Source organism: Stegodyphus dumicola, chromosome 1 (genome assembly GCF_044657685.1).
Source record: "Stegodyphus dumicola isolate Sdum_Otavi_A_Nest chromosome 1, ASM4465768v1".
Classification (NCBI taxonomy): domain Eukaryota; kingdom Metazoa; phylum Arthropoda; class Arachnida; order Araneae; family Eresidae; genus Stegodyphus; species Stegodyphus dumicola.
This window is the reverse complement of record NC_140768.1, coordinates 165,725,955-165,747,317: the sequence shown is the minus strand read 5'-3', so window position 1 is coordinate 165,747,317 and position 21,363 is coordinate 165,725,955. Positions and strand designations below refer to the sequence as shown.

Sequence of the window (21,363 nt, the reverse complement as noted above, 5' to 3'; positions counted from 1 at the left end):
GACCCTAGAGATACGGCTTCTGATTGCTTTTCAAATTTTTACCATATTAGTAACGATATAATCGAATAATCTTTCAAAGATTATTGTTTACCGATTTTAGGTAACAACTAGAAAACATTTTTTCGAACTTATCCTCAAACAAGTTTGCTATTGGTAATGAATACTGCTGTATCATGAATCAGGTACGGCGCTATGCATTTTGCTGACTTTGTACGCAATAAATTCTGTTGTCAAGTGCCCTTCCCACAAAATTCTAAAATTTTATTGCTTGATGCTTCGCTGAATTTTACAATTTTGCTGTACGTAAATTCTGCCGTACCGGCAGTGATCATGATTTCAAATTCCCCCTCCCCGAGATTTACTGTGTTATCTGAAAAACAGCTCACAAGTTGCTAAAAATAGCTATAAAACTGGTTCCACAGCTTTTAGCAACGGCCTCCCGTTGTGCGTTTGGAAACTCAGCTTTTGAAAGAAAAGGAAGGGGAATAATTTCTCTCTGACTACAGTATAGATGAGGTCCGTGACTTTGTTTGAGCTACTGCAGAATGTTCTGAAGTACTTTTTTTTCTGTTTCGGCAACATTCATCTTGAGAATTCAACACTTGTTCATTAGCCCTTAGTAATTGACAGAAATGCTTTTAGAAAGTAGTGGGTTCATTGATACCAACAAAATGGTTGGTATCAATAAACTGGGGATACGTTAGTTTCAGTTGTTGGGTTCAAATGAACCTTTCAAATACTAAAAAAGTCCTTTTGCATAATCGAATCCTTTTGCATAAAGAATTTCATCTGAGAATAATTTTTCTACTTAAAAATGAGTTTTGCAGTACTTTTTAAATACTACTTGTATTTTTATTTTCGAAAATTTTCATAAATATTGTAATTAATTATTTCCAATTTTAATAACTCGCAGAAAAAACACAATTTTCAAGAAATTTTTTTATTATGGTTATTCAAACTTATACTAATATACAGCATCTTTTATATTCCTTATACATTTGACACTGCATGCTTCAACCTGCATGTAAGTTTCTCTTCCTTAGTAACTCCTGACCCAGAGACGTCTCAATGAAAGCCAAATCATGCACAAAATTTTCACCTGAAAAGAAAAAAAAAAAGAAAATGATAAAATATTTTTAACACCATATTCTCGACCCCCCCCAAAAAAAAGAAATTGCAAGAAATACAAATTTCTAACAGAAAAATGCATTTTCAAGCAGCTGAAATTGTTTCACAAATTAATAATGCAGATAGCAAATGTAACATATGGCACTACTGCCACTCAGTGCAATCTCTGCATATCCTAAATTCTGCTGGCTGATGTCTTCGTAAGTTCTGAACATTTTTTAGCCTCTAAATTTTGCTGCTCAGTGCCCTCTGCTAAATTATAAAATTTTGACTACCACTGGTTGCACAGGCCCTGATCAAAGCAAAGAGGCAAGATGCTACCTGCTATTGATAAACTGCCTTATAAATACCACAAATCTAAATAAATATCAGTTTTATTTCCAAAACAGAATTATCTCACAGCTAAAGCATTGCCTTTGCAGAAAATCTTCTAAATGGAAATAGAATTGCATCCACATTACATGTGCAGAATCCCAATAATTCATTATAAACAGTTCCAAACCATAGTTAGGCTTAGAACTCACAACAGTATTCTTCTTGGAAGTCTTCCTAAGGAAATGGTAGTATATTCAGGGAACATGTGGGCAAAATCATGACAGTATATCACAAGCCTAATTCTTGACCATACATACTAGAAAGATCACAGAAATTCCTCACAGGAAGCTAGATTCATATAACAAAATTTCATGCAACATATGGCATATGGGAAAAAGCAAGGACATTATAATCACTAGCATAGTTTATACCCAAATGAGTTGCAGATGGTGCACTATGTGCTCACAGCTGATTATCACTAATGCAGATATATATTTACTAATATTTAGAAGATGATGAAGTATAGCAAAATATACAAAACATTAGTCCTTAAATCCAACACATTTTCTGATTTTCATACCATCTAGAATAATAGATTTGACGTTAGGTACAATATCAGAATTTTGGGTACATGAAATGTGAAATGGTTTTTTATTTTTAGTCACTGTTTCTAGTAATTTGTTCGAAAGTAACAAATAAGCTGGTTTCAGTCTGTCAATGAAATGTTAACTTGTCTGTCCTTGATTAAGACTCGGAAATATTTATCATATTTTTTCACCACAAAAAAATGGTCCCTCAATAAGCAAATTCAAGTGCCTTTTTCACACGATCAGTTCTCACAAACACATGAGAACATGATCTCAAGTCTTTATGCATAAATATTTTATGTTTGTTAGCAGTTGATAAACTGGTGCTGATCCATAAAAGACAGTAAATTTGTTACAAATGGTTCAGGTTTAGTTTTAGTGGTAGGTAGTTGAAAAACTCACATGGTAACCTTATTTGCATAAAATATACCATTTGAGCTACAGAGTGATTAGTATCAGGACATATTGCAACTCTGAATCCTAGAAGGATTTCTGTCCATCTGATGTTGCTGTGAGCCTTTATTGCATTTTTTTAAGTTCTGAGAAACTGCTCAATTTTCCCACTGCAATGTGGGTGGTATGGAGTGGAACGTAAAACTTTAGCACCACATACTTTTGCAAGGCTCTTGAAAGGCTGCGACTCAAACTGTCTTCCTTGATCTGAGATTATGGAACTAGGCACAACAAATCTGCTAATCCAATGATTGTAAAATGCTTTGACAACCATTTCTCTTGTGATATCTGGTAAAGAAACTACTTCTCCCTAACAGGAAAAATGGTCAATAAATGTCAGATAATACGTCCTACCAGCAGATGGTGGTAATGGCCCAATCAGGTCAACTTGCACAATACTTAATCTAGCATGAGGTGCTTGGAACTCGGCTATTTTAGATTTTGTATGCCTGTTGACTTTGCTCCTTTGACAATTAACAGGACTTTAAGTCTATTCGTGAATTTCTTTCTTTATATTTGGAAAGACAAATTTTTCAGTCATCTCGTTGACAGTTGTCCTGATACCAGAGGAGCAAAATTATGAATTTGATGAAACATTTGTTGTCTAAATTGCTTTGAAATAAAAGGCCTGATACTGGTTGTTGAGCTGTCACATCTTAATGTTTTCCAAAATGCTAATGTAGATGATTTAAATTTCAGTGAAGCACTACCTGTCATTAAATGTTGCAATTCTTCATTATATTCTTGAGCATCTGCTACTGCTTCATAGCCAGTAACTGAGACTACTTCAACTGCAACTAAATTTTCTTTGGCATCAATATGCTGAATATCAGTTGAAAATTCCGATATATACTGAAGTTGGTGTTGTTGTCTGGGTTATGCCTTCCCATTCTTTTGCTTCTATGCATATGACAGTGGCTTGTGATCAGTAAGTATGATGAATTTGCGTCCTTCCGATACATGTTTAAAATGCTTGACAGAAAGATATATTCCTAAGAATTCTCTGTCATAGGTACTATAAACCTTCTGTGCATTATTTAATGTTTTAGAGTAGAACACAATAGGTTTTCAGTCTTGTTCTTGTTCTTCCAATTGCTGCAATACTGATCCTATAGGAAAGTCTGATGTATCTGCACACAAAGGGTAATCCATTGGGAAACACAAAAGGGCACCATTGACTAAATCAGATTTGCACTTCTCAAACTGGTGAATTCCTTCATCTGTGCAGGCCTACCAGCGGCAGAGCGGTAAAATCGCTGAACACTGGTAGTTCGGTCCGAGGTTCGAATCCCGCGAACGTACTGGCTGCATGGGCGTTTTTGTGGTTTTCCCCATGTGTAACGTGTATATGAGCCAGTTTCCCTTAGAAAGTCCTCCACGAAGGCATCCCTTCTCTTAGGCAGATAGCCCTAGTGTGCTTTGCCATAATTAAATACACTAAACACCTTCATCTGTGCATGGAACTTTACAATGATCTTTTTTTATCACCCTTTAACATTTCGTGTATGACTCCTTGAGTTTCTGCAGCATTTTTCAAAAAGCATCGATAAAATTTTATCATGCCCATAAATGAACAAAGCTCATGTATTGTTGATAATTTACATTGCAGATTACTTCAACCTTTTCTGGCAGCGAACAGGAACCTTCTGTAGTTATGAGGTAACCCATAACTTATGTTTAATATGTAATACATAATGTAATATCCCACCACATTACCCATTTCCAATCCTCAGATGTCCAGTGTCTTTTCTCGACACCACTGAAAATGAAGTCTTGCATGTCGGCAGAACTGAGTGATTTTCTTACAGGCACCAAAACTATGCATTCCTATCCCTCTGCAATTCGCTGCGCATAGTTCTAGCTGAAATTTGTTGGGAAGAGCCTTGGTTGACGATTTGTGATAGTTGAATCCGTGTTCTGCCGTACAATTCATCGGAGATACCGCCGATCACTGTCTTTGAAAACTATGCTCGAACTGCAGTTACATTTTTTAGAGAAGGATTCGAAATCAATGCCCCCACTAAATGTGCACCAACAATAAGCCCCTTTTTCAAATGGTGAACGATCTGCCGCCTTTTTTCCCCATTTTACTTCATTCATCATGAAAAGCACTCTTACACCTTACTTATACTGGCATTTTAACCAAGTATAATCCACATCATAGAAAAAATTTGGATATTTCATCCCTAGCATGCATTCAGATGAAAATCTGAAAGGTTTCTTATTGATTGGCCAGTGTGTGTATTATTATATTATGCAACATGAGGCAGCATTAACATGTGGAGCTGGGAAGGCTTCTAATGATCACCTTTCTCTCTTGTGAGAGCAGGATGCACTGAAATTTGATGTCCTTATTTTTTAGAATGGTTATGAGTTTTGTAGACAAGTGGATCATCTACGTTCAAGATATAAGCAATCATCTTTCCACAATACTCAATTTTGTATGTCTTCTTCTCAAATATCATTGTATGGATGTCCTTCCAGCTGAATCAGGAGCAGTGACTTTGTGGAGGTTTTCCTTGGAGAAATGGACTTATATTGGAGTTACACATGATTCAAACCAAAATACTTCTTTACCGCAAGTATTTAAGTTCAGAGGTGTAACATGTTGTGCAGAAAATATTCTCAACAAGTTATCAGCTATGGATCAAAGCACACAAGAATACTTAGAAACAGAAGTGCATGAGGAAACATTCAGAAAAGAGATGACTTTAATTTTTTCCAATGTTAGTGCAGCACAGGTGATGCTATTTTAAAAAATTATTTATTGAATTATGACAGAGGTCATCAAACTTATTTTCTTTTTCACAGAAACTGTGACTTTATGGAAGTCTTCTTTGCATAAATGTAGTTTTACCAAAGTTACTGATGATTAAAACCAAAATATATGATTGCACGCATTATTTACACTGCAAAATATAACATGTGGTGCAGAAAATGTTCACAACAAGTTAGCAGCTATAAATGAAAGCACACAGGAATATTTAGAATGAGAAGTGGATGATGAAACATTCAGAAAAGAGATGCAATGGCAGTGCAGCACAGGAGATTCTAGCTTCAAGTATTGATTACAGAATTATGGCAGAATTGATCAGACGTATCTATTACTGAAAGCAGAGACTTTTTGAACATATTTTTTTTAGAGAAATGGGGTAATATTCTAATTAGGTATGGATTTAATCATAATGCTTTGTCGCAGGCATAGTTTTTATTCAGACGTAGAAAATGTTACGGTGTGCTGGCTTGGCTTGTTACTGATTACAAATCAAAAATAATTTTTGGTTTCCTGATTCTTTTCTCTCCTGCATTCTTTCTAGGAGATGAAATAATTTTATCTGCTTCTGAAATTTCAATTTCTCTTTTTTCTTGTGTTTGTTTTACAGAAGCAGTGGCCTGTTTTTGTTTCTCATTCTGTGCTCTAGCATCAACAATATACTTCGGTTCTCTAAGAGACATTTTTCTTGGTGCTCTTGGATCAACAAGCTCAGGAAGAATACAATTCACGTAAAATTTTTCGAGTTTTGGAACTAAACTGATCCAGAAAGTTTTGTCTTCGGGTATTCTTAATGTGATTGCATCTTCTCTGCACCACATACATAAATCACACCAATTCCTCTCTGTTATGGCTAACTGCCCTTGAATTTGAAAATAATATTTGTGGCTTTTCGGTAAATAAAGATTATTATCAGCATCCATCCGAAGACCAACAGAATTAGGCTTGCTGAAAAAGTCTGACAAGTCTGCTGAGAATCTGGCTGTATAAGGACATTTTATTTCAAGTAATCCATCTTCGTCTATCAATCCATCTGGCGAAGTACAAAGAAAGGGATATTTAGGATCAATAAAAAGGCCACAACGTCTGATGTTTTTTCCCATGTGCTTTTCCTTGTATTGATTTAAGGCTACTGCTTCGTTAGCCAAGCCATACTTTAATGCTTTAGTTGAAACGTTATCATTATATATGATACGTTTCACTAAAGCAGCACTGAGTGTTGTTGGACGCCTATCAGCAACATCTTTGAAAAAGGATGATGATATTCTTCTTGATCTTTCATGACGCCATCTTTCAGATGATGACTGTCCACGTGTTACGGCCTCAAGAGAATCTTTTTTTGGAACTTCAATTGATATAAAAAAATTTTTAGCTGCCAATTCATATGCTTCATCTGATAGGTCTGGTTTCTCAGGAAAATCACCATAAGAAATATCCCCACCTTGCTGAATATGTCCTGCTTTCCTCATATTTCTCTTTTTCTTCTCAGTGTCAAAAAGTCTACGTCTCTCAAGACGTTTTACATGGCGCTTATTTCTGGAAGCTAAGAATTTCAAAGTTGGAGTCCTGGGGCTACTTCCTGTTACAGCTTTTTGTGCATTTTTTTGCCACTGCTGTGCTGGATTTTGATAGGCCATGACAGCAATACTCGCACGCCTGTTCATGCCACCAGCTTTGGAAAAATCAACTCTTTTTCCACCAGATGTTTTACACAGTTGACTCATGAAGCTTTCAGCAGGATTATTTGTGGCATTCCAAATAAGAGTACTGCTACACGATATCAGTACTCTTCCCACTTCTGCTTCAATAGCTTGCAACATACCCGAGGAAAAAATTTCATTGTATGTGCTGTCCAACTCTGCACCTTTCTTTGCACAAAAAGCACTACAAGCATCATGCTTGCCAAATATATGATGTGGCCCATTTCTCAAGTCAGATACTAATGCATCAATAGCTTCTTGTGTGTGCTGATAATGGCTAGGTAAAGCATGAGCTTTTATAGCTACTCTAGCACCTCTGACTAACAGTGGCATTTTAATTTTCAGCAATTTACGGGCAGCAATTCCTTTAGCCCCGGGGAAGCGTGCAGTATTTTGCTGAAGTTTCTCAAGAGCTCTGCGATATCTTTGAACAGCATGGTTAGCACATTCTACTTTGATCACCCGTCCTCCATATGAAACGCTTTCTTTCACTTTGGCCATTGTGTTAGCATCTCCATCTCCAACAAGTCGAGTACAACGTATTTTGTGAACACACTGGAGATAATTCAGACCTTCCACAATGGCACTGCTTTCCATACCTGTAGAAGGCCCATTCCAATTTCGCCAACAAAGGTGCACTTTATTTGGCATCTTGCCATCTTCAATAGCACTGCATATAAGGCACACTTTGTTGCGAATTCCAACAAAAAAAATTTTCTGGGTGACCATGCCTATAATAACAGATATGCCACTTGAAGCATTGTAACCATGCCCATAGCTTCTTTTACACCAACCTCCATCAACAATGACAGTTATACAGTGATAACCATCATTATCTTTATCATTGCGAAGTTCTGCCTGCCCTTTTTCCTCTTCTATAGCAGCACACATAGTTTCCTGTGCACATCCCTGTATTATTTTGCCAGTAGTTCGCTCACAAGAAGCAAAGGTTGAGTTGCTCATATACGGAATTTCCATGATGCTAAACTTTTCCTCCTCTTGTGAAAATCCACTGCCAGTAGATAACGCACCTAATACTGCAAGCTGATTTAGGCTGCTTTTCTCCATATCAGAACAAATTGTTGCCATTTCCCCACATAAAATTTTATCACATACATAGTTATATGTAGTGACAAGACCACGTCGAATCACTTTGTTAAAAATAAATGATCCTCCAAATTTACAATTTAGGGAATGTTGCTCTAATGTCCTAGCCTGCACTATTACAAAAGACATATTGCAAATTGTTCTGCCAGATGGTAATGGATTTGCCTTTCGTCGATCTTCCCTTTCGATAATTAAAGGTGAATCAGGACACAGAAATTCATCATTAAGGTTCTCCTGAAGAGGCTCAGACTCCAAGCTAATATATATATATATATATACAATATATATACATATATATAATTAATATATATAAATATTACAAATTAGGTTTAAATTTGGCTTATTTGATGACAGCAAAGCACTTGATCTTCCTAAGAGGAGGAATGCTTTCATGGAGGACTTTCTAAGGGAAATGGCTCATATACACGGGGAAAACCATGAAAACGCCCATGCAGGCAGCCCATTCGCAATTAGGTTTAGGAAATTTAGGCAACAGATAGCAAATAAATTAACAATAATAATACACTGGATTACCAGTATATTACTACAAGAAGATGAGTCATCTTCACAACTGCTGCTTCCATGCTCACAGTGTCATTTGCTCGTGCAATATTAGTCACTACTTTGTGTGCCGGAGGTTTCACATGAAGGGCCTCTACACCTGAGTATAAAATGTTCGTGTTCCAGTAAACACTGAATTCAGAGGGGCAAGAATAACTCTTTCATGGTGGATAACTCAGTTACCAAATGGCTTTCTAAGGCTCTATTCAAGCCGTTGTATAAATGTCATAATTCCCAACTAACAACGCTTTGTAGTCAGACCTTGCTATGTCACAAAAACTAGTTTGGGCATTAAGCTTGAAGTTTTCAACTTTGTGCCGACTTGATATAAGAGTCGGCCAATCAGAGCATATACATAAAACCTATTGAGAGAGAAAGCTGTAGACACATACATGCATGCACAAATTTAGCTTCTCTAATTGGCTATGGCTTAGACCCTCTCTCGCAGGTGTGAATGGAACTCCCACATTTTGTGCCTTATGATTATGCGTCTATGACATTTATACCATCATGTGAACGGAGCCTTAGGATGGCATACTAAGAAGATGCACTGTCTTGTGGGGATAAGCAATTTATACTCCTAAGAATAAAAAAAAAACTTGGAAAAAAAAGATCACGACTTAAATTTGTTGTCTAATTGCTCTAATTTGAGGCACATTATGAGAGGAAAGCAAAGGTAGTAATCAGAATTATTTAAAAAATTTTATCCTTATATTTTTCTTAAAAATTCTGTAAAATAATAAAATTTGTGGTTTTCCTCAAATAAATATATATGGAAAAAATAACAGCCACATAATCACAGATTTCATTTTGTTATATTTTATTAACAAAATTTAAATTATTAAAATCTCTTTCATGAAGGGAACATAAAACATCATGAAAACAATGAAAAAGAAGCAATATTTAAAAAAGATAGTAGGCTTATTGATGAGGCTCCCATCAAAAGAATCAAACCCCAAAATATTTTCATTTGCTTCAGTGTCCCGACTGAAAATTTCACTGATTTCAATGAATATATTTTTAAAAAAATCTTTTATTTTCAAGTTCTTTCATGCAAAACGTCCAAATTTGGTACAAATCAAATTCATCCCCCTCTTTTTGATAGCTACAATATTATATTTAACAGTTTTAATAGCTATCAGTATGTAAACAACATAATGTAACACCATAAAAGAAAAACATAAATGATGACATTTTAATTTTGGCATAGAGAAATACATATTTACCCCAAAAGAGAGCTTGTATTTCTACCTTCTACGTCAGAGTCAATAACTGAAATGTCCAGATCAGAACTGAGAAGAAAAGAACCATAATTAGTTTAATTAAGATACAATAACGCACCGACCAAGTATTAATTTGAGAGTCAAGCAACAAAAATCAGCATCATATTTTGAAATATTCACTATTTGAAAATATAACGCTGATTTTGGTTGCTTGACTTCTAAATTAATACATAATTAGTTAACCATAATTAAGTAACTGTAATATCATGCACAGCTAATATCTATTTTAAAAATAAACCAACTTACCTCAGGAAAGCCTGGTTTGTCTTAGGAACATTAGCTGTAACTTCTGGCGTAGAAAAGTCAAATTTTTCACTTCCGGACCTAAGAATGAAAGAAATAAACTGCTATAACATAATAAAAAAAAAAAAAAAAAAAAAAAAAAAAAAAAACATGAATAAATAAATAACACATAACAAATTTAAGCATTAAGCTACGTATGACTACCACCCATCTCAGACAGTGCGACAGATATTGCTGTATACTGTTTCGCCATACCCTGTGTAGCTATTATATCATGCTGTATAACCACAGTTTAGAAAAATTACAAAATGTGTTATTTATATCTATCTAAAATGGTACATTACTACATGATTTGTAAGAATAAATTAGAGGGCTCTGCGAATGAAATTCCTTCCAATTAAAAAATGTAGGAAAAAAGAAAATGCAGGAATTGCAAATGCAGAAATGAAAAAGGGGATTATATTTTTTGTACAGAATACAGATGACATATTTTTCAACATTTTAGAAATTTCAATATTAATTTTAGGGCCATAAAATATTAGGCCCCTAAAAGCAGAATATAGTTTTTAAATGTTCAGATAATCTTCCTATGAGAAGAATTCCTTTGAGAAGTACACATCTGAACCACAATTAAAAAACATGTACAAGAACACAGCTGAGGACTTCTGTTTGCAGAAAGTCTGTCACATAACATATGAAAAGTTTCTTATTGGTAGATTTTTGATCAGACGGATATTTTAATGTTATACAGAGAAAGCATTCACTCCCTTTATACTGGAGATAATTCAATTTGGACAATGGCAAAAAGGCTAAGCAAGCCTGAGTGTATTGGTCCCATTCTTGGCACTAGTTTGGTTTACGCTCAAAATACACAGCAGATATTTTCTAATTACCTGCATCCCAATATCAATTCAATTCAGCTTTTGGTGGAATTTAACATTTGTGACATATTTTTCAAAAACTACACTTCACAACATGCATACATGACAAATACACAGAACCATAAATAAACAAGCAATAATATATATTTATATATAAATTTTACTAAATGATCATAAAATGTTCCAACGCTAAAAGAAAGTTTTAACATCCAAGTAAATGACATAATAAAAAAAAGCAAGTTGAACAGCGAGCACATGAATAAATGTACATACACCTGTTAAAATATACCATAGGTAACTGACAAAGCATTTCGTAGCAAACATATGACTATAAAATTTCCAATAATACATGTAATGATGGTGAATTCAATTTAGATTGCAAGAACATGCTCATACTTTTGAAAAGATTCAATTATTTCAGCAATTCCTTGTGAATTGGAATTTACCCTTTCAATATTTCCCAACAATTTAGTGTGAATGGAGGAATAAATTATTATAACAGAATTGAACAATTATTAGCATCCCCTCATACACACACATACAAAAAAAAAAAAAAAAAAAAAAAAAAAAACTTACTTTGTAAAAAAATCATCCGGGCAATGATTCTCCTTTGACACAGATGCAGTTGTATCAATAATTTCTGACCTTCAATAAAAAAAATACGCATATTTTACTTCGGAATTAACTTACTACGAAATCATAAACACGGGGTAGTCGATATAAAGAATAAATTATTTCTCACCTTTCGAAAACATCCGCTTGTTCGGAATCTTCCACATCTCGGGAATTTAATTTCATATTTTTTTCTTGAGCTCGACGTTTACGCTGAATTCTGGATCTTTTATTAAAACCAGGATGTTTTTTCGGTCGTCCTTGATATTTTCGCATATTTTTTTCAAACTGACCACAGTACAAATAAATGTAAACAAAACGAGTGCGGAATAGCAATGCATTAGGGTTGCCGTAAACGTCATTCTGCTGACAGCTGACAATGTTTAGTGAAAACTGTGTATAAAGGAATATATGAAACGCTTCTAAATATTATTTAGAAAAAAATATGATTTATAACTGATATCAAAATCAATTACTTCGTGAATTTTTGCAGAAATAAGATTACAATGTTAAATTTTAACTCGTAGCGCCATCTATTGATGGCTTTCCAAACTACACATTAAAATTACGTATTTCAAACTAATTTTTTTAAAATATAATATTTAAGTAAATTTCATTTCAAACCTGATTCTAACATTGTGATTCGAAAACTGACCTATTGCTTTATATTTCTGCCAAATTGCACGCAACATAGTTTCTTAATTAGCGATTCTGCGTGTAAAAAAATTTTTAGTATTGTAATGCTGCTGTAGTAGACCACCTTAAGAGTGTATTTTTAATAAGATTTTCTTTCATAAGAATTTTTTGGAGCGGAGCATGATATGATGCTCATTGGGATTGATTGCATAGTTATGATCTTGCTTTTTTTAAGAGAACTTGGAAAATATGGGATGATAATGCGATAGCAAGAAATCTAATGAATTAGACTGTGACAGCTCCATAAGCGTTAAAATATGTGAATGAACAGAATAATAGCTCTGCTAAATTTACAATATTTTTGAATATTCTGTGTAATGTTTTTGCTATAAAACATCTTTAGAATGAATCTTTTTTCAATATGTAGACTAAACTTCAGATATACTTTTAATATATTAATAAGATTTATGTATTTCACTTAATATCCACATGTGTATTTATTATTAAAAGGCATCTTAGGATCTCTGATTGAATCTTGAAAAATCTTTATGGGAATAAAGAAAAGAAAGAGTTCATTTTGCTTCAATATCATTGCACCAAAAACAATTATAAAGCAATATTATATTAGAATTAATGAATTGATATTAATTTTATTATGAAATACTATATATGTTTGTTTACTATTTAAGCAGTATAAATCAGTCTTCATAATTTAAGCAATATAAAATCATCTGAGAGCTTTAACATATTTTTTCTTTTTATTACAAAATGAAAACATCTCATGTTTAGTTCATTACATATGTTATATTTTCATTGATATTATCATACCGTATAATTTTTATAAATAATTTTTGTGTCCATTTTATTTCCGTATAAAAGTTCAGATATGTTTCAGTTTAATTTAAATCAGCTCTGCTAAATTTACAATATCACTCAAATCTTATTTTTATTTTCTGTTTAATAAATCGGTATTTAGTATTTAAATATCATTACGATATAACATAGTACATTATTATTCCTAAAATTCGAAATATTAGTTGTAAAAATTAATTTGACTTGACTTTTGTGTTGGAAATAAAACGCTGCGCACTACATAAATGAAACAGTCGGCTGCGTCTACCGTGGGAACGATCGTCTTCGATTGTGACGTCACAAATCGGTGGAGCAGGCCTGTAGATATCTAGTTGGCCTTGGCTCGCGTCGGCGAGGAGTCGAACAAAGAAATGAGCTAGCCCTTCTATTTATCCCTGCTTCCTTCCACCCTACTCTTTCTCCCCTCACCCGATCCTTATCGGAAGTCGAATAAAACGATGTTTCTACACAGAGGCGTAGCTAGAGGGGGCAAAGTGGGCATCTGTCCCAACGACTTCAGTTGTTCAGTTGTTCCTGGGCTCTGAAAATCCTAGCTACGACTTTGTTTCTACATCTTGACACTAGAATAAAATACGAACTCTGGGTGTGTCTACTAAGCAGTTTCACCTCCTTCATTATACTCCGTGGTTCTACTTCATTGGTTTTTTGAGGCCGTCTTTGTCATTCTCCATATCTTTTAATCAGCTCTTTTCAAGTTTATACATTTCTTTAGAATTGCCAGACTATCCTTCATATGTTTGGCTCTTATTTTACACAGCGATTCATTTTTTTCCCTTCTTATTTGATTTTTTTTTTCTTTTTTCTTTTAAATGTCTCCTATGAATTTCGGGTGAAGGAGGTTTCCTTCCTAACTTCAATAAAGGTTGGCAACAGCATATTTCCCCTTGCAGGGTTTGCCGGAAATGAGATTACCTGAATTTTGATTGACATGTGTCATATTGTGTATATTGGTGTAATTACTTGGTAATAAATGTTAATTCGAATAATCTTGAATAAAAAGACCATTTAAAATTTTCATTCATTTTTATATTTCATTAAACAAAATTTAATATTTATCACATCTCTTGTAAGTATATTTTACTGTTTTGATATGCAGAAATCTAACTTTAAAGAATTTTTTTATTAACAAATAGCAAAATGTCATTAACTATTTAGTGCTTTAAATTTTCTGTCAAAATAATATATTAGTACTTGAAGTAGATTAATAATCTAATGTTAGAACTTTTAATTTTTTGAAGCCCTATATATTATACCGTAGAGAGTACTTTAGAATCGCATGTATAGAAATAAATTTGTCTTTGGTGTAGTGATTCTTTAGTCTTTTACACAAAAAATTGAAATTGAAATTTAAGTAAATACTAAGAGCAATATGCTATAAAATGAAGTAAAAACATTAGTGAAACTCCTATACTTCTCATTCAGTTCTTCTGATGCTTCTGAAACAAACCTGCATGTTTTAAGACTCCTTACAATCTTATCCGTGTTTTCGAAATTAAAGTTTCCAGAATTAAATATTCTATTATTGAAGGTGAGATAAAATAGTTTTGGCTGCATCATATAGCTGGGAAGCCACTTTCTATCTCAGTGTTTACAGTGATAAAAGGGTAACAAAATGATACAAACCTCAGGATTTCTTAGATAAGTTATGATGAACAATGAAAAATTCTTTAATTCTTATGAATGATAGCTTATTAGAAATGAAAGAAATGATCCCAAGGAGTGCTTTTGAGGTTATTTCTAAGGGTAAAAAAAGTGTTTGTATAATACTGTTAATTGTTGCAAAATCATGTATTTCTTAATAAACATAGATCTCAATTCTGTAGACTAGCAGATAAAATGGACCATTTATTGTGAAGACAAGGAGAAAAGTACTTGAATATTGCTAAAATTAATTTTTTTAATGTTTATACATTCTTATTAAGGGTATTTAAGCATGTAAAATATAATTTCCTAAACCATTTTTTTAAACTGATGCTGAGTAAAGAATCTAATAAATTCACACCACATATATTATTGTAAGAAAGATTGCATATTCATACAATATCATGAGCTGTCAAATGTGGCAAGCATACAGTAATACACATTGGCATTGTAAGTTAGCATTAGTGTATGAATCAAGGTTTCATTAAGCAATATCAGTCACTAAAATGTCTGATCTTTTTCTGATTTTGAGTGTTTGGTGAAATATTTATATATGTCTAATATGTCTAATTTTAGAAGAAAAATACAAATTTAAAATAGGAAATTAAAATTTTGTTTTCTTTTTGCTTCTAGTTTATATTTTTAAATCTAGAACTGAAATATATATATATATATTTAAAATTTTACATATTTTTACTATTGTGGAATGATTTGGAGGTATCCCTAAAATCAGAAGCCATCACTAGGCATTTTGCTATTCAGTGCAATGTGTGCCAGTTTTAAATTCTGCTGCTCGGCACTCATTAAATTCTGAAAAACTTTTCCATCCCCAAAATTCTACTGCTCAGTGCCCCCTTCCTTTCCCAAATTCTGAAAATTTTACTGCTCCGGGTAGTATTTCTGCTATCAGGTGGGGCTGCACAAGTTGAAATGGATCAGGGCCCTACCAACATGGAATTGAAATATAAAATTCTTAATGCCAATGTGGTGTCCTTGCAGTGAAAGCAGTACAACTTGAGGGTGTATGGCAGTAACTGAAACAAGATATTTGGAATTTGATGACTGCAATAAAACAGTATACATACTGGTGGGAATTTTGAAAAAAAAAAAAAAAAAAAAAAAAATACTCAAAATTACTGAATTATAATAATTTTATTATTATTATTTTTGCCAAAGTAATAATCTTAAATAGAATGAAGTAAGTACTAAATTCTGGTATTTTATTCTGGTGTCTACAAGTGCTTGAAGTCTTTAATCAGTCTCAATAAATAGATATTAAGAATTTCTAGTGTTATTAAAATTAGTGTAAAAAAACAGTATATGAAATAAAGTTAATTTGAAAAATGGATATTAAAGTCATAGGAAAATGTCAAGCAATTTTTTTGTGGAAACTAGTTTAATCAATGTCAGAATGCATATAATATATCAAAATAAATAAATGTTATCTCATCAGTTATTTTATGGGAATTATCATTTCTAAAATTGTTTATTGCAAAATCATTTTGTAATGTCTACAATTTTTTTATTTTATTTTTTTTATTAAGTACTTTGTGATTCTGAAAAATACCTAATAAAAATTTTAATAGCTTATAGTAAAACCTTATTGAGGCTATAAATGTTATGAAAATATTTTTCTGTTAGCATAAGAACACTATGTTAAACATGAACATTAACACAAAATCTAATTAAATGGCAGCAACACTTACCAAGGATAAAGCTTCGTAAAAAGAATGACTAATCCAGAACACATACAAAATAGATATTATTAGATAAATTTCAGATTATACAGTTTAAAACTGCCAATTTCATTTAATATTGCCAAAAGCATTTAAATTTATCATGCAATCATCACCATATGAATTTAATGTAGTAGATATCTATATGGTGTAGACCAGTGCCACACTGATGTTTATTTCGTCATTTTGCATACAGCCTTCTTTATCAGGATCAGTAATACAGTCAAAAGTCGTTAATCTGGAATGATCTATAATCCGGACCTCAAAGCTACAAACTTTCTTCGCATGCGTCAACGCATAATGCATTCACCCATGCGCATCATATGCATTTGTGCATGTGCGTAATACCTTTATGCATGCGCATAATATGTATAATGGACGGTATAAGCTAAGCTAAAATTGTCTAATTATCTATTACAGTTAATGTTGCAGATTGCATTGTTCCTTAATCTTCGAATTGGATCTGGCTTATCATTTTTTGCAGACTGTTAGAGCAATTTTATAAAAAAAGCTTGAACTTTCGATTATGTCAAATAGAATTTCCAATGCTGGAGCTGCCAAAGGATCTACAAAGTGAAAGCATGTTTCAATGTCCATCAAACAAAATATGGAATTGCTGCAAAAACTGGATAAAGGCATATCCTTTGTTTCTCTAACCATTCCGAAATCTGTTTATCAATTTCACGCTGCTCAGGAGGGAGGGGAACGTCGCGGCGCGCAATGAACTGGAAGTTGATCTGTCAGCACTATCCTTATCTTCAGGGCAGATGTTTTTATTTTATTCAGCTTATAATTCATTACTAAATGTAGTACCTTATTTGACGCAATATAAGACACACTTTTTTTCCTAAATTTGGTTTCAAAAAAGTTACCTGCGTCTTATACGTGAAGGTAATTGCATTCAATAATTGTTTATTTGGCTTTTACGAAATGTGAGAACTAAAAGAAACCACGCTATTGAAACTTTTTCCCCTTGTGTGTGGCCGTCTAAATAAGGGTGCGTCTTATATGCCATCAAATACGGTATTTCATCTTGATGTACTCTGTCTTTGATATGATTTAAATCAAATTCATTATAAATACGAATACACATCAAATAGTTTTCTGGTTGCAATTTTCTAATTTCGACTATGCGTAATGTATGTTTTACTCATGCGCACGTTGAGAGAAATGCTTAATAAAGTAAACGAATAAATATTAAGCTTTTTTTCTTGTAAATTTTGATACCCTTTTTTAGATCATAATTGTTCTTTATTTCATAAATTACGGTTTCGTATTTTTAATTTTATAATTTTTGCATGCTATCTTACCAGATTTAAACTGATGATATATAATCTGGAAAAATCGATAATCCGAAATCGCCGAAGTCCAGACGAGTTTGGATTAAAGACTTTTGACTGTATTGTGTTTGTGGTTAACTTGCAGGTTTCGTATCTAATAGTTGCCATTTGCTTAAGCCTCTGGAGATCAAAATTCCTTGATTGATGTTCCTTGCCTGCTTGTTCCTAGCAACATCACTTCATAGCTGTTCATGATGTGATATAAATACTACCGCATTTTGCAACTGGTGCCATTTTTAATAGAATACTGTCATTACGTATTTATAAAAACCTTAAGTTTTTAGATACAGGAAACATGATAAATCAACTTTGCCTTTCTGAGATTTTCCAGTTGTTAGTTAACTAACAACTAACTATGTACACCACAGAAGCATGTATGGAGGAATGGGTAAAAGTATATTTACGGGTACCCCTTGCGGATTTTTGGCGGTACATGGATACCGAGTTTGTGCAATTCCATGACTTGTTATTTTGGCTTGTGTAGCGGCGATTGTTCTGCCAAAAAATCGCCGCTACACAACTTTGGTATCCATGTACACATCGACCTATTTTCACTTAAGAAAAATCCCAGAATTGCACAAAAATGGCATTGCGCACTCCCTTGACTTTATCCATGTATACATCGACTTATTTTCACTTAAAAAACATCAGAGAATCACTCTCTTGACTTTGTCCATGTACATATCGAACTATATTCACTTAAAAAGTCAAAGGAGCAGCCAACAAATATATATAATCTCAATAAACTACATTTTAAATCAAACAATGGAATAATATTAAAAAGGAAATTCATCTTTCCACTACACAAATGAACGATTTACTTACCTTATTTACGAATTAACATGTCTTCAGTCAAACAAAATTCCTTAACAGCATGCAAAAACTTCCTAAAATTATCTGAACTAGAATCTGTATATTGGCTTCCCTACATAAATTCATAAAATAAGAGTAAAAAATATACTCCGTAGCAACATTCGACCGTACGCATTTCCTTCCTACAAACAGGACATCTAATAATGGCTATTAAGTAAACCTTCATTTACACAACAGTCGGTACAGAAACTTCCAAATTAAGCTTACTGCATTCAGCCATTTTACCATCTAAACCACAAAACAAGCAATATACTTCCTAACCAACACACACACACCACAAGCCTTTACGAATTTACTGCAGTCGTGTAACCATTTACTTCATAATAGAGTTTCCATAACATTCAACTATTCAGGCTACCATAAATGAAACAACAACTTTGCAATAATACAAGGAGTGCCCTTTTCTCTACTCTAACTGGAGGAATGTTATAATTTCTTATTTTTTAACCCACTTAAAGGATGATTAGGCAGGAGCATGATACTCAGTCGACCAAATCCAAGTGGTGATGAGTTATCATCCATCATATTTTTTGTTCAAGTTAGATTTTTGAAAGTAGAAAAGTGATAAATCAACTTAATCTTTGCTGTGATTTGAACCATGGATCTTGAAATTACCAACTGGATGTACAGTCAAAAGTCGTTAATCCGGACTCGTCGGGACTTCGGCGATTCCGGATTATTGATTTTTCCAGATTATAGATCATCAGTTTAAATCTCGTAAGATGGCATGCAGAAATTCTAAAATTAAAAATATAAAACCGTAATTTATGAAATAAAGAACAATTATGATCTAAAGGGTATCAAAATTTACAAAAAAAAAAAAAAAAAAAAAAAAAAAAGCTTAATATTTATTTGTTTACTTTATTAAACATTTCTTTCAATGTAAGTTGTTTAAGTTACTTCGTTTTATGTGATAATACTTTCTCTTTAATTCTATACACAGACATAATTTCTTGTTCAGTTACAAAGTTCCGCTGTTCAATGCTCGTTAATTGCTGTGCCGGGAATACCGACTAACTTTTCAATCGAAATTTTTTCGTTTTCACTAACCTCTCTGTCACATTCTTCATGTCTTTATCCATTTTTTGCAGCAGTTCGACTTTTTGTTTGATGGACATCGAAACATATTTTCGTTTTGTACGATCCTTTGGGAACTCCAGAATCGGAAATTCTATTTGGCATAATCGAAAGTTCAAGTTTACTTTTATAATATTGCTCTTACAGTCTTCAAAAAATCATCAGCCAGATCCAATTCGAAGATTAAGGAACAACGCAATCATCAACATTAACTGAAATAGATAATTTTAGCTCATACCATCCGTTATACATAAAACGCACACGTGAAAACATATTCTGTGCTTGCGCAAACGCATATGCACAGTCGTAAAAGGTCTTACACACACGCATAAACGCCTATGCACATGTGTCAACACACCGCATGCGCATAAAGTTTTTAGCTTTGACGTCCGGATTATAGATCATTCCGGATTATGGGTGTCTGAATTAACGACTTTTGACTGTACTAACCAGTTGCACTGCAAGAGTACATACAGGTGAAATTGATTATTCCTTGTAAGAGGAACAGATTTCAATTTCAATCACATCATGTTTTTCTGTTGATAAAGATGCTTTTTATTGTACATTTATAGCAAGCAAAGAAAAAAATAAAAAGGGAAAGAAATTGTTAATTATGTTAAATATGAAAATTATCTGTATTTTATTAATTTTTCTCATTTATTCCATTTCAGAAATAAAACAATTATGAATGTATTTACAAAACTGCGGTCTTCAAAAAAGTCCTCAAAGAAGGAACAAACACCCTCAGAAATTGGAATACCTTTCTCTGTGAAGCACAATATTCATGTTGAGTTTAATCAAGATACAGGAGAAATTGAGGGGCTGCCTGAGCCTTGGTTGCGTCTCCTTCAGCAGGCAAATATTAGGTACTAAATAATTTAAACTTTATTAGTTAATCTTTAATGTATTTGTCTAGAATTTTATGCAGAATGTAAATGTTGAATACTTTTGTAATATTTCACTTAAAATTTATGTTTCCTGTCTACTAAATGGAATTTCATATTAAAGGTACTATTAACAATAGAAAAATATTTATTTTAATTGTCCGTTAAAAATTATCAAATAACTTGCATTTTCCCCCTTTTCTTTTATATAAAAACCAATTAAATATTTGAAAATTTGTAAATTATTGCTATGATTTAACATTTTGTTTATGTATCATACTTAAAAGTTCAAGAAATAAACTGATAAAATTGATAATCATTTTTTAATTTCTAAAAATACTGTAATTTTCTCCAACTTACAGGAAGTTTAAGCATATTTTGTCTACTACAGTCAAAAGTCGTTAATCCAGACTCGTCGGGACTTCGGCGATTCCGGATTATCAATTTTTCCGGATTATAGATCATCAGCTTAAATCTGGTAAAATGGCATGAAGAAATTATAAAATTAAAAATATGAAACCGTAATTTACGAAATAAAGAACAATTATGATCTAAAGTGTATCAAAATTTACGAAAAGAAAAAAAAAAGCTTGTTTAAGTTGCTTCGTTTTTTATGTGATAATACATTCTCTTTAATTCTATAAACATACATAATTTCTT

At 32.9% G+C, this 21,363-nt stretch overlaps 2 protein-coding genes across 5 annotated transcripts in view; one reads left to right on the top strand and one right to left on the bottom strand.

Annotated features, from left to right (window-relative positions):
* Positions 1-924: 924 nt before the first annotated feature.
* On the bottom strand, positions 925-12,402 carry LOC118179492 (uncharacterized). Of its 2 annotated transcripts, XM_085822965.1 has the most exons (5): positions 11,774-12,402; positions 11,608-11,676; positions 10,154-10,231; positions 9,851-9,916; positions 925-1,099 (listed from the first exon to the last, which is right to left on the bottom strand). In XM_085822965.1, the coding sequence occupies exons 1-5, from the start codon at positions 11,917-11,919 to the stop codon at positions 1,096-1,098; spliced, it is 363 nt and encodes a 120-aa protein (XP_085679091.1). In that variant the 5' UTR covers positions 11,920-12,402; the 3' UTR covers positions 925-1,095. The 2 variants fall into 2 exon arrangements, with proteins under 2 accessions (XP_085679091.1, XP_085679094.1); XM_085822968.1 differs by lacking the exon at positions 11,608-11,676.
* Positions 12,403-14,000: 1,598 nt separating this feature from the next.
* LOC118202826 (serine/threonine-protein kinase PAK 1-like) overlaps positions 14,001-21,363 on the top strand; it is a 34,728-nt gene continuing 27,365 nt past the window's right edge. Inside the window, exons 1-2 of one of the 3 annotated variants that reach the window (XM_035375030.2) lie at positions 14,001-14,115; positions 20,491-20,685. In XM_035375030.2, the coding sequence (XP_035230921.1) occupies positions 20,504-20,685 (182 nt within the window). In that variant the 5' untranslated portion in view covers positions 14,001-14,115; positions 20,491-20,503. Of the gene's footprint in view, positions 14,219-20,490; positions 20,686-21,363 lie in introns of all 3 variants that reach the window. The other 2 variants (XM_035375031.2, XM_035375029.2) reach the window with 2 other exon arrangements.